Below are 13,550 nucleotides of genomic sequence, written 5' to 3'. Positions count from 1 at the left end.
ACAGCTGCCCTTTGTGCGTTTTCCTTTCTTGAAAATACCTAAGAGTTATTGAAGCATATTTCATGTTTAAGTTGGAAAGGTACAGGCAACAGCAAGAAGGCAAATTCAAGTAGCGAACTGTGGAGAGGAGGCCACTTCCTATAAAAGTTTTTAAATTACACAAAAGCAGAACATTGCACATATAAAGCACATTTGAGGCTGTGTAGCATTCTGTGGTGCAGTAAATATGAATAAGATTGACTAGAGGTTTCTTGGTAGAATCCCAAATCTGGAAGTTTTGATCTAGTTACTTGAGGTGTGCAGGTGATTGATCTATTTAATAACTATCCCTTTCAAAAGATTGGCTGAATTTCGATACTCTTGCCAGATACCATGTACAGCTGGTAGAGACATGACCTTTTCAAGCAATACAGTACATTCTGTGTAACAGCATACTTGATACGGAAAGTTAGTTTGTGGATGAATCACTAGTATTGTACGTGTGCCTTAAACAGGTCTGTGCAAGCTTCTGCATGGAATAATAAACGAAGGAGAACATAAAAAAATAAAAATTTCTGTGAAGTGGCGTGTACATAGGGCGTGACAACAAACTGGAAGAGCCAAGGGATATGTAAGTTAGAGGGGTCAAACTAGCTTGGAAAAGGGCTGCAGAGGAGTCTGCAAGAGCATGAGTACAGTTCCCTACAGAACACTGCTTCTTTGCAGGGAAAGAAGGTGAAATCAAGTGGCTGAGTACCTCTTCATCCCATTTTAGTGGCAAGTCCATCAAGCACAGAAAGCAAATGAGAAAGACCTCAGAAAAGAGGTCTTCCCTTAGAAAAATCACCAAATCATCCCCAGGATATTCCACGTCCACTTTATGCACTTCAGTGAGGTCAGAGCTCTTGAAGGAGGGAAGGCAACATGTTATGTGGCTATGTGTAACAGCCCACAAGTGGCAGAGGATGCAAAAGCAGATTTAGTTCTACATGCCTCTAAAAAAAGATTTTTCAAAGAATGTGCCATCTCAAATTAAAATAATAATTTTGTTTTTAAAAAAAGACAACAAAATAGTTGCTTGTAGGCTTAATTTTTCTGGACATAAGTTTTTGTTAAATGAAAGATTTAGGAGTTGTATACTTGTAACATAGTTTTAGATATGCAGAAAAATTGCATTCAATAGTAAAGCCTTAAATATTAGCACTGTTTTTTGCTTTTCTGTTGTTGGTTTTTTCTAGTTTGCCTTTTTTTTTTTTTTTAACACTCCACTCAGTTGAACTCAAACACAGATCATCACACAAGAACAAGATTTTATTTCCCACTATCCTGCTTGATTATTTTATTTACTTTGGTGTTACAACTATGGGAAAGAACAGATGATCTGAGCCTCATGTCTAGTGCATTTACCTTAACTAACTTTTCATAATTTATTTTCACAAGTTTCACATTGAGATCTAATCTTTTCCATCACATTTCCTCCCTGCAATTATCTTAATCTTATATCAGCAATAAAACCCTGTCATACATCTATTAACTGCCTAACACTTAAACAGAAACCCTAAGTATTTCCAAACCCCACCTCATCCTTCACCATTCTTGTAGCCTATTCCCACTATATCCCACTGCCAATTCACAGATATTTTTCTGCAATCTCATTTCCATACTCTTGCCTCGTTTGACACCATCATTCCACCTCAATATTGTTTTTCTTCATCTGCTAATGTCAAAAGGCATCAGGGTTTGCTATGATGCCATCTACTTTTCACTCTGGACATTACAGCGCATGCAACAGTTACCAAGAAATAGGAGAAGGAATTTAATCCTTGCACATCAGAAAAGAAGTTCAAGCTGCAAAACTGAAACGTGATGTGGAGGCCTCACAAAGTTCTGTAAGGTTCCAAAACTTAGTTCTGAGTGTTTTGGATGAACTCAAAATGCCCCAGAAGTTAGTTTTCCGTTAAACTATCAAAATAGTGATGCAGACGTGGATCCGAGTTGAAGTGCGTAAGCTTAAAACTAAAGGTTAGGGTTCCTTTCAATTCAAATTACCATATTTTAGTACTGTTAAATAAGAGAAGGCTAAAGTTAGTAGTATCACCAGAAATACGAATGAGCCAGAGCAGCAGGGGGAAACTGGGTACATTCAACTGATAAATCTTTACTGTGACATTTAAGAATGAAAACCACTTTGCACTTTCTACACCCTTAGTGTCTGCAAGCTGTTCTTACAATCACAGCAGTAAGCGCTAGACATGGCAAGTTCCTACTTTGCTCGGTTACTCTATACTTCCTATATTAACCTGGTAGGACTGGACGCAAACCAAAAGGGCCTTTCGTCGGGGAGATGCCACGGACGATACAGTCGAACAGAAAGCTGATCTGCTCTCCTTCAGCACAAGAAAGGAAAAAAACACCAGCCCCTGCAAGAAAGAACAACATATATATATATGTGTGTTTTTCACCTGGATACATTAGAAACATATTTAGCTGAAGCTATTTATAATATAGCAATCAAAAGAATATAAGTGCAAGCCACATAAAGAAATCAACAAGACATGTTCTCCAGAGGAAAGACATGAAAAGAAAAAAGTCAGGTCAGCACACACACACACACTATCACAAATATACACATAAATTATTAGGTAGCTATTGAACTTATGATAATTTTCTGAGATTCAGGCAGCTAGAGCAATGCCAAAATACAAGCCATATGCTCAACTACTGTCTGGGTCTTTTATTCTTAAGTAGCCCTAAAATTTTGTAGGACAAATCTTAGCTATGCAAGTGTCGGGGACACTTAAAGTGACTTCATCGAAATGTACCAAGTTAATTTTACTTTTACACAATTTTAACCAAGAGCAGCTTTTTATATACCAGTGAATCAGGATTTGGTTATATTGCTGGATTATATTCTAGATTTTCCTAGACTAAGTCCTATGCGTCTATTATTAACAGAACGTAACACAACTCCACAGGTTGTCATCAGATCTTTACCCTTTTCTCCGTCCTGATATTTTGCTTTCCATTCATTAAGAATAGCCCCAAGCAAAATTAGAATGAGAATCACTAAATAAACAAACAAGTTCTGAGCTGCATGATATATGGCTACATGAACACACAAGACTAGAAGTGCTCCACGGAACATTTTATTTGAGAACTGTCAGTCCAAATATTACCCACAGAAAGAAAAAAAAAAAAATCTAGTTGACTTTTTTGATGATCTTAACACACCAGGCAAAAGACCACTCCAGCAACCAGTGACTTGGGGCGGGGGGGGGGGGGGGGGGGGGGGAAGAATACAATAACCAGATACAAAAGGAACTGAAATTAGTATATAGGCCTTGAAGAAGTGCTGCCAGCTCACCAGAGTGACGCATATTAGAAAACCACAACACCAAAGCTTAGACCTGCAGTAGGGTTTTGCATATTACTTTCCTAGGGACCTGGGCCCCTAATCTGGACAGTAGTTTCACTTCTGCATGTCTCTAGCCAATTCGGAGTTTCATACATATTTTTTGCCAATTTTTCTTAAAGCAGCAGAGCTGGTTTTGACCAGGAAGCCTGCATCCCCATCACTTTCCACAAATATGCTACGTCATATGCAACAGGATACTCGCATTTCACTTAAGCAATGGATACACTTTTGACTGCTTGGCAAAGGGCTACAGGATTCAAACAAAGGGGATAATCAAGAGTGGACCACAAACAAAATTAACTATTTTAGTAAATTAGATATTGCCAACAAGCAGGAAACTGACCACTCTAGGAAAAGCATATTCTAGTCCACGTCAAGACAACATTGTTAGCAGCATCTTCGTAACTTGCTTTGTCACTCCACCATATTTGTTCCTCTTCAGATCTTACTGATCAAAACTTCTCCAGCCAAAGAAAAAGAAATCCCATTCCTGGTACAGTTGAACTGCTATAAATTCAACTGGAATTAGAATTCACTCACTAGTAGAAGTTAAATTTATACTTAAGGGCTGGCTTTCCAATCATTTCCAGAGTACAAAGTCTCAAACATATTACTTAAGACTCATGATAGGCAAATATCAAAATACTAAACTGCGTTTAAGCAACTGAAAAGATGAACACATACTAGCTCATGACACATAAACCAGAGGAAAGCCTACTTAACTCCACACATCTATGGTATTGTTTTCAAAAATAAGTTCATCACAAGTTTTCCTTACAGTGCATATACACATCCTGGTTTCTGTATCAAAGACCATCTAGGCGATTACAACACTTATCGTGCAATCTAACAGGTATGAAAGTTTCTAATGGTGACTCGCTCACAGTCTGGTCACATTTCACCTCCTCAAGAGATGCCAAAGAGACAGAGAACATTGCATTAGAAAAAGCTGGGTGCAAAGTGCATATTCAAGAATTACTTTAAACTCAGCTCTTCCTTTGAGCTGTCTTCTCCTCCCCCCATGGATTAGATAGAGTACAGGGAAATCAATTTGCCTAATCTGAGATGGCGTGACTCTAACCCCACGAACCACGCTGATGCCAGAAGATGTGCCTTTCTTGAGGGAGCAGGGCAGCACATGACTTTCCCAGCCTCTGAACACATGACTTTCCCATCCCGTGCACAATAATCAAGCAGGATATAGAGGCAGCATAACAGAGTACATTCATGTCTCAAGAGCAGTGATGGATTACATGGCTTGATAATTCAGCAGAATCCCACACATCCGTGTTGCCGTTCAGGAAAAGACAATTCCTCAAATATTTCTGTACACAAAGAGTACATCTGGACCACTTTGTTCTTTTATCACTATTGTCAAGAGTCTTACTTAAACTCCTAAAAGGCTTTACAAGCCTTGACTTTAATAGAAACAAAAAAGTAAATGTGTGCATGTGAGCTGGCTGCTTAACTCAAAGGATGATTTCTGCAAAGAACTATCACGCATTTGGAAATTCCCAAAACAAATGTGACAGCCTTTACATAACTAGTACAAACAGTGTATGCACATGTGCATGTAAGACATGAATCCAATATACACATGTGTAAAATACTTCTTTGTAGATTCTATTATTCACATGATCACTGTAACTGCCAATCGACTCTCACAGGAAAGGTTTTATTTCTTTTTTTTGGTAGGTAGAACTAGATTGCAAGGGAAGGAAGAAATCTGGGGATCCTTGCAAAATACATCAAGTGAGATGAACGAATAAGTAAGGCTTGCTTAAGCTATGTTTTAAAAGCATACAAAAAAGCCAACAGCCACAGTTCTTTTCTACTTTCTTGAGAAAGCTGAGAAATTCACTACTAGGAATTACACATCTCAGTCATGTGTTGGAACAGATCTGGTGCACAAGCATGTGGAAGCTGAGGAATATGTGGTATGCATCACTGTAATACCATGCAGCTGTTTAGTAGACTGAAGAGCTCGCTCACCCACTCTCTCCATGCGGTAAGAGACTTGGTGAAAAGCAGCCTGCAACCACTTGCCCAAGGCTGAAACACTAAGACTCTCTGTGGCAGCTGGCAGTAAAGCATTGTACAGTCTCACAAACATTCAAGAGAAGCTACCGATTTCATAAAACTTCCAAGTATTATTAAATCTTGCTAATGTTTGATTTTAGTTCATCGTATTAAAAAAGCAAACCCACAGGCAAACACATCCTGAAAATGCACAATAACAAAAAATTACTTAAATCTCTGTACAGTGTGTGAAAGTAAGGCAGAAGAGTCAGTCCCTTCCCATGAACTATTACTCCTAACAGGTGCCAGACAACGCTAGAACCTGAAGTCTTTTAGCTACAGGACAGGTACGAACCCTGGCAGTTCAGTTCATGGCAATCATCATGTTGTCCAATCAGAATGTCTCAATCCTGACCTTGAGCAACCCCCTTTAGAAGGTATCTCGGGCTGCTCTTCTCTCTGGTGAATGTGGCAACGGGTATTCCTATTATTGCCAACTAAGACATGGGCATGACTACCAAAAACAAGACAAGAACGTTTGTTATCTGCAGTAGGCCTAAGTAGGAGACAGCAACAGAACAATATCTGCACATAAACAGAAGTTTTAATCTACACAACCTAGAATCTTTCAAGAAATTCCAGATATTGCCCCAGTTCAACAGCCTCTACTGCTTCTACTTTTCAAATAAATTCTCATGTTTTTTGTTTGCTCCTCCACTTCTCCTTTGGCCCTTCCAGATATGCTGGTAAGCCACTTCAACTATTTTAGAATGATTTTAACAGAAGTCATAGAAAGAAAGGAAGAAGCACCTGATTTCATCAAAACATCGAAAAGATCACAGAAATACTCGTTTATCCTGCAACTAGCAGCAGCAGTATCATTTGTTCTTTCAAAGGGCACCAAGCGTGCTACAAGGTCCTCTCTTCTAGGAGATGCTGTTAGAAAACACCAAGCAGCTCCAAACTAGGCCCTGGAAGATTCTGAACTTTGGATATCCTGAATTCTCAGAGCACTAACATGCTCTTTTTTTACCCCACTTGAATTTTTTCATACTGACCCTCAAGTCAAGATTCTCTTTGCAACTAATTATTTTAATCAGTGCACAGCGATTGAGTAAGCAACTTAGGAAAGTGAGAGGCTCCTTTTTTCAAGCCTGTTCCTCTGAGTAAACCTCTCAATTGGCTCCTAGGCCCAGATGCCTTTGTTTTTTGAAAATGTTGTGTGTGATTTATCTTCAACTACAGAGAGGCTGGGGACAGGGGGAGCCAAATTTTGCCTCAGAGGTAAACTTATTTGCAGCTGTCAGAAGCAGAAGAAAGAATTTTCTAATCTCTAGCAGTACTATTGTGATGTTAAGAGCAAGAGAAGTTCAAAATGTAAATGTTCCTTTTCCTATCTAAGAAAAAACTGGTGTTACCTGTCCTGAAAATGCACCTAGATGTAACGTTTGAAATCTCAGATGGTTTCCCTCTTCCTGGATTGAGCACCAAAGCCTTCAGAGTTGAACAAAACCCATACTGAGCAATTAATTCAAAAAACATAATCACGTACTTTATGAAAAAAAAATGTGAGGAAGCAAGGAACAGAAAGTTAAAACAGATTCAGACCCTTTTAGACCTCAGTTTTACCCCCTGTATCCTACAGGAAAGATAAAAAGCTGAGCTTAACCTAGTAAAAGTGACAAAAAGTATAAATAAATGCTCTATAAATATTTATGGAGGTAAACATCTGGAGAGAGGGAGAGAAAGAGAACGTTACACTAAAGGACAATGTTGGTACAACAACAATCTAAGATAAATGCACACATAAATTTAGTTTGGAAATTTTTAAAAAGATAAGAAATATCATAGATACAAAAGGATCTACAAAACTCAAGACCACATTTTAAGCCTTGTTCACGCTTTGATTCTTTTTAAAGTATTAGAGAGTCATGACAACACCAGTGTTCAAAACAGCGTTGGACCTTCAGAAACAGTTGACAGTCATTCAAAAGCCAGATTCTTTGTCTACACCTCACTACAACTTTAAAGGCCATTTTACTTAGTGGTATATCAAGAAATGTAGACCATCTTCCTGGAACCAGAAAAGTTCCCCTTGAAAGATAAGGGATCATATTTGTTCCTTTTTATGACTGTATCATTTTGCATCAGAAATTACAGGGGGGAGGGAGTATAACATAGGTAATTCAAGCTCCATCACCTACAGTTTCACATTTTTATCATCCATCCAACATTCCGTATTACACTTTCCTGGTGCCCTGGCCTACGGATTGAACCATTTAGGTTCTCTGCAATGTGGAGATAAGACACAGCAGCACTCAATAAACCCAAATCAGTTTAAACTCTTGGAGCACAGCAATTTCATCAAATCTAGAACAATTTACAGAAGAAATGCCACAATTTAACTAAAAAAAAAAAATAATAATTAAGGGCTATTTCTATACTCCATTATTTCTGGGCTTTCTTATAAAACTAAGATTTAAGTTTGGGAACTAAGCATTTAAACAGTGAACAGAATCTAGGAGCACTGACCAGAATCTAGGGTCTGTCCCTGCAGTTGTGCTCCCGGTCTCACGGCTACAGACACATACTCCATTTCTCTCTTCTGATCCCAGTGACATTTGCATGCCTGGTTACACAGTGAGGCAACTTCCAGGCCTCCTAGTGGGCCACTGTTCTTTCAGTGGGTGCCAACAACTCCTCAGGAGGAAAACAAAAATTTGAAGCCCTGCAGGCTGAAGGAGGCCAGGAACCTAGGTTTCCCACTCTGAAGAAGCATGGCAACCAGAACAGACACACAGAGCAACCCTACCACAACTTCATCTTTTCTAGTGATGTTTTAGAGTGTCCTCTCCAGTTAGGCAACACACTTGGAAAAAAGACTGCAGCTTTTATTTTTTAACTGCTTACCTACGGACCCAAAACTTCTTCACTCCCATTTCCTAGAATCAGTCTGCTGGAGCAGACTTTGGCCTGTTCAGGAATTTACTTGGCAGAATCCCATGTGACACAGTCTTGGTGAGAAGTGGGATCCAGGAAAGCTGGCTGATTTTCAAAGATCACCTCCCGCAAGTTTGAGCCAAGGAAACGTGGCAGGAGAGCCTGTATGGATGAACACGGAACTCCGCACGAAACTCAAACATAAAAAGAAAGCATATATGGGGTAGAAGCAGGGCGACCAGGATGACACAGGGATGGGGTTAGGAAAGCCTACCTGTACCTGGAATTTAATCTGGGGAGGAATGTGAAAGGCAACAAGGACTTCTGCAAGTATATCAGCAGCCAAAGAAAAACTAGGGAAAACGTCAGCCTACTGCTGAACAGGATGATGGACCTGGTGACAAAGGACATGAAAAAGGCTGAGGTACTCAAGTTCTTCTTCACCTTGGTCTTACTGACAAGATTCAATTCCACCATGAGGAATGCCATGTTCTTGAGACTTGCAGGAAAATCCAGAAAAACAACGTTTTCTTGGTGGAAGAGGTTCAGGTTAAGGAACACTTGAACAAATTGAACATACTCAAGCCCATGGGACCTTGTGGGATGCATTCACAGGTGCTGAGGGAGTTGGTTAGTATCACTACAAGGACAGTGTTTAGATCTCATGGAGACTGAGGGTGGAATGGTGTGCCTGAGGGCTGGGGGTGGGTGAGGGGGAAGCAGACATGAGTTCTATCTTCAAGAAGGAGGATTCAGGGAACCACAGACGAGGGAAGGTGATAGTGCAAATAATCCTAAAAGTCATTTCCAAAATGCTGGTTGGGAGTAGTCAGTATGGATTTACGGAAGGGAAATGATGCCTAACCAATCTCATAGTCTTTGATAAAGTGTCTAGCTTAGCTGGATGAAGCAGTAGATACCCATTTGCTTTGATTTTAGCAAGGATTTCAGCACCATCTCCTATAATACATTCATTGACAAACGGATCAAGTACAGACTAGATAAGCGAACAGTGAGGTGGACTGAAAACTGGCTCTGAACCGCCAGGCTGAAAGTGTTATGATCAGCAGCCCAAAGTCCAGCTGGAGGCTAATCACTACTGGTGTATGCAAGGGGTCAATGTTGGGCCTAATGCTGTTTAACACCTTCATTAATGACCTGGATGATGGGACAGAGTGCCCCCTCAGCGAGTTTGCAGAAGATACAAAATTGGGATGAGCAGTTGATACACCAGAATATGGAAAGAAGTTTCTCACAGAAGTCGTGGAGTGTCCATCCTTGGACATATGCAAAACCTGACTGGATAAGGTCCTGGGAAAATTGCTACAGCAGACCCTGCTTTGAGCAGAGGATTTGAACAAGGTAACCTCCACAAGTCCCTCCCACCCTCAAGCATTCCAGGATATCTAGGCATTTGTGACATCCAAACTGTAAGTTTCTTTCTGATATCATTCTAAGAAAATTAGCTTCTTGTTATAATGTAGAAACTTAATAATTAGCATTCTATAACACCGCTGCATAACCAGATGAGCAGTGTCTCATCAACACTTTAGTAACATAACTGCTATGGCAAATTCTCTGTACTAAAGCTCCACTAATCTTCCAAAATAAATTACAGCATTCATTTGTATTACCAGTCAACTAAGCAAAAATTGACAGAAAGTTATTTCAGATTAAAATTTTTGTTCATTTACTTGCTAGCTTTCAAAATTTAAGCAATAGCGTGAACTGGTGATATTCTAGGCATTAAAGCATATAAATTGCTTTTAAATCAATTAACAGTAAATGAAAGTTACTAGTGTATTAGTAATGTTATAACATGTTAGCATTGACGACAAAACTCAATTAAGAATAAAAAGACCAAAACTGTTATTCCCTAAACACTGCAACGAAAGTGAAATGCACAAACTGAGGTGGTCTGTATTCACCATATAGGCTACTGAACATTTTTTTTATATCACATAAAACCAGTTTGTATTACTTACTGGTCTGATTTTATTTGGGAAAATATACATATTTAACAACATAATGCTATGGGCAATACAAAGCATGAGCACCACATAGAACTGTAGGGTGATATACTAGTAATCTAATATACTCCATTCCAACCAAAGACAGATCATAACAGTATGTAGTCAATAATATAGATCCATTTTATTACAAAACCCAATGAAGAGAACAGATAGGTTTTATTAAACACAATAATTTAGGACTGAGTGTGTTAGCTATAGCCTACTGAAACATACCTTCATTCTTTACATTTATATCTTAAGTGCTTTGTTGCTGAATGCTTGGAAGTTAGGCGACCTCAAAAGAGTGCCTGTAGGGATGCTATATTCATATTTCTTGACACAGGCAATCCTCTAACAGCAAATATTAAATGGATGAACACAAGATTTTAGACAAGCCATACAACTGAGGAGCATATATCGCATGCCTCAAAGCAAGGGTCTATAGGGCCTTCTAGGAAGCTGTGGTGAAGATGCCTCCAAGGAGACAAGAATCCAGCAGGAAGGAGACTGGCTCAGCTATCAAATTTCTGGCTACTTACCTCCTTCAGACCATCTTTTTTGCACATCTGCAGAGCTCATAAGGCCACACAGATTACTAAAGTAATATCAGTGGTCCCCACATCCTTGGGAAATCTTTCCAGGGAACAAGGTCTTGTAATAAACACTAGATAAACTACTTTATTCATCTATCATTCCTAACAGCACTGTGTTCAGAAATCCAGCCTCATCGTGTGCACCTCCTTGCAATTTGACTATAACAGTAACCACCACAGCAGAAATTTACTGGCTAGTTGCAAGTTGCCTACAACTACCTGAAAGGAGTTTGTAAGGAGGTGGGTGTCAGTCACTTTTCCCTAGTAAGAAGTGATAGGTCAAGAGGAAACAGCCTAAAGTTGTTCCAGGGGAGGTTTAGATTGGATATTGGGAAAAATCTCTTCACAAAAAGGTTTGTCAAGCACTGGAACAGGCTCCCTGGGAAACAGATGAGTCACCACCCCTGGAGGTATTTAAAAGACGTGTAGATATGGCACGTAGGGACATGGTTTAGTGGTGGACTTGGCAGTGTTAGGTTAGCAGTTGGACTCGATGACCTTAAAAATCTTTTCCAACCTAAACAATTCTATGGTTCTATGAAGATAACCAGCACAAATAAGCAGGCAAAGTACTCTGTTCTGGTAGCAACCCAGGCATTTTCCCAAATTCTTTGGTTCAGGTAGCCACTAAAGAAATATCCTTCCACACAGAATGGGTGAAAAGAAAGTCAGAACACTTCATCTTGATCTGAAAATACCCCTTACTTTTATGCTTTCAAGAATGAAAATCAGAACTGAAGTCATATCCATTCATCAACATTATCATTTAAAAAAAATAAAAATCACAAATACTTATGAGTCCTATGTATCTGTTCCTCATAACCTATTATAACGTTTCTCTCAAAACTGCAGAACATCTAAGAAATAGACTCTTCAGACAACGTGTGTCGCAAATGCTTTGTCAGTCAGTGCTGAACAGTCCTTCTGGAAAAAGCATGAAAGAAAAAAAAAAAAAAACAACTGGGTTTTCTGGGGGGTTTTTGGTTGGTTTGGGGTTTTTTGTTTTGTTTTTTATTATTATTATTTTAAAAAGGGAACATAAGTCCTGACATCCATCATTATTTTCTGCTAGTCATTTCCACTTTTGGATAGCCCTCAGAATATTATTTTGTCTCCTTCCATATTCTAATGAAAGTCTGCATAAAACTGTTCCATGACAAAAACACATGCTTGGAATTCATGGGTACTCCATTTGCAATCAACTGTATACCCCAAAAATTATTTGAAGCCCTTATTAGTAAGAAATTACTGTCTTCTTCCTTTGAGACACCTGCATTAAGGTTCAAAGGAAAAACCAAACCCAACATATGACAGTGTTGCTGCACCTTTTACTCAATAAAAATTAGAGGCCCTGCTTCCCTAGAGAGCCTTGGGGCTACCAATTACTCAAATAGTTAAATCTTATTTGAGGAATTACATTGATAATTTATATAATCTATGTAATCTATCTACCTAATCACTGCTAATCTTACCTAAAGATTGCTTAGCATTTCTACTTCATCTCCCTATTTTTTTTAAATATAAGTTTTCCATAGTTAATTTTTTTCAGATTTCATCAGTTCAAAAACTAGTACTCTACACAAGCTTTCCAGAAAAAGCAGCAGCTTTTTAACAGAGAAAAAAACACACTGTGGTTCCACTTTGGGAAATTTTCTTCCTGTGAGCATTCTGGGGTGTTTAGTTCAAAATTAAGTTTTCTGTTTTCAGTTAATAATTCAAAAAGTGGACCCAAATTATGTCAGCATAGCAGCACACACATTTATTAGAAGTCTAGCTTGTATTTAAAGTTGTACTTGCATACAGAAACAGGAACGAATGATTGCTTTATTCTGCACGGAAAAAAAAAACCTGTTCAAAACTGCAGGTGTCGGCAGACCTACACTAAGCTGCAGATTCAAGTGTAGCCTGGGTCAACTACACTATCTACAAGAGAGGGGGAAAAGATGAGTGTACTGACTCCCACGTGTACTCCATAACCACTTACCTCACAGTGTAAACCACACTACTAGGAAACACAACACTTGTGTTGCAGTCCCACACCAGTTTTTAACTGAAACAGAATAACCTTAAAAGAAAACAGATTTATTTCCTTACGGGCTATACCTATAACCCATTCCTTCAGATGCTGGAAACGCTTTTATAACCCCAACCTCTGAATTAGGCAGGGAAAGATTTGAACCAGAATCTTCCACACTAAAAACAAGTGTCAGGAATCAGGATATAACATGTGAGTCCATACTTACCATCTTTGTAACTCAGCTCTCTACTTTTCAATAGACAAACTGAAAAACCCTCACTAGAGTAAGAGAGTCAAAATAATTTCCCTTCCTCCCCAAGTTTCGCCAAAGTCCCAACACAGACTAATTTTGGATTTGGATCAACACTGAAACTTTCTATTTTTTCAGTTTGGTAACTGAAGAAATCCATCATTTTCACATTTCAGTAAGCAAGTCAAGCTGCATACCCACTTGCACTCACAGATCGTCAATTCAGCATGGCTTCAAACTCAGCTTTTGAAGTTAAAAACTTACGTTTTCTAATGATGTATATGACATTATGCCAGTGCATTAATTATCTTTCCTTTTCAGCTCT

At 38.9% G+C, this 13,550-nt stretch overlaps 1 protein-coding gene across 1 annotated transcript in view; it reads right to left on the bottom strand.

Moving 5' to 3' along the window:
• DOK7 (docking protein 7) overlaps positions 1-13,550 on the bottom strand; it is a 65,006-nt gene that overhangs the window by 43,485 nt on the left and 7,971 nt on the right. The window contains exon 5 of the mRNA XM_063336261.1: positions 2,280-2,399. Within this exon, the coding sequence (XP_063192331.1) occupies positions 2,280-2,399 (120 nt within the window). The remainder of the gene's footprint in view (positions 1-2,279; positions 2,400-13,550) is intronic.

Source organism: Chroicocephalus ridibundus, chromosome 5 (assembly GCF_963924245.1).
Source record: "Chroicocephalus ridibundus chromosome 5, bChrRid1.1, whole genome shotgun sequence".
NCBI lineage: Eukaryota > Metazoa > Chordata > Aves > Charadriiformes > Laridae > Chroicocephalus > Chroicocephalus ridibundus.
Note: the sequence above shows the minus strand (reverse complement) of the source record. Positions and strands in the feature narration are given on the sequence as shown.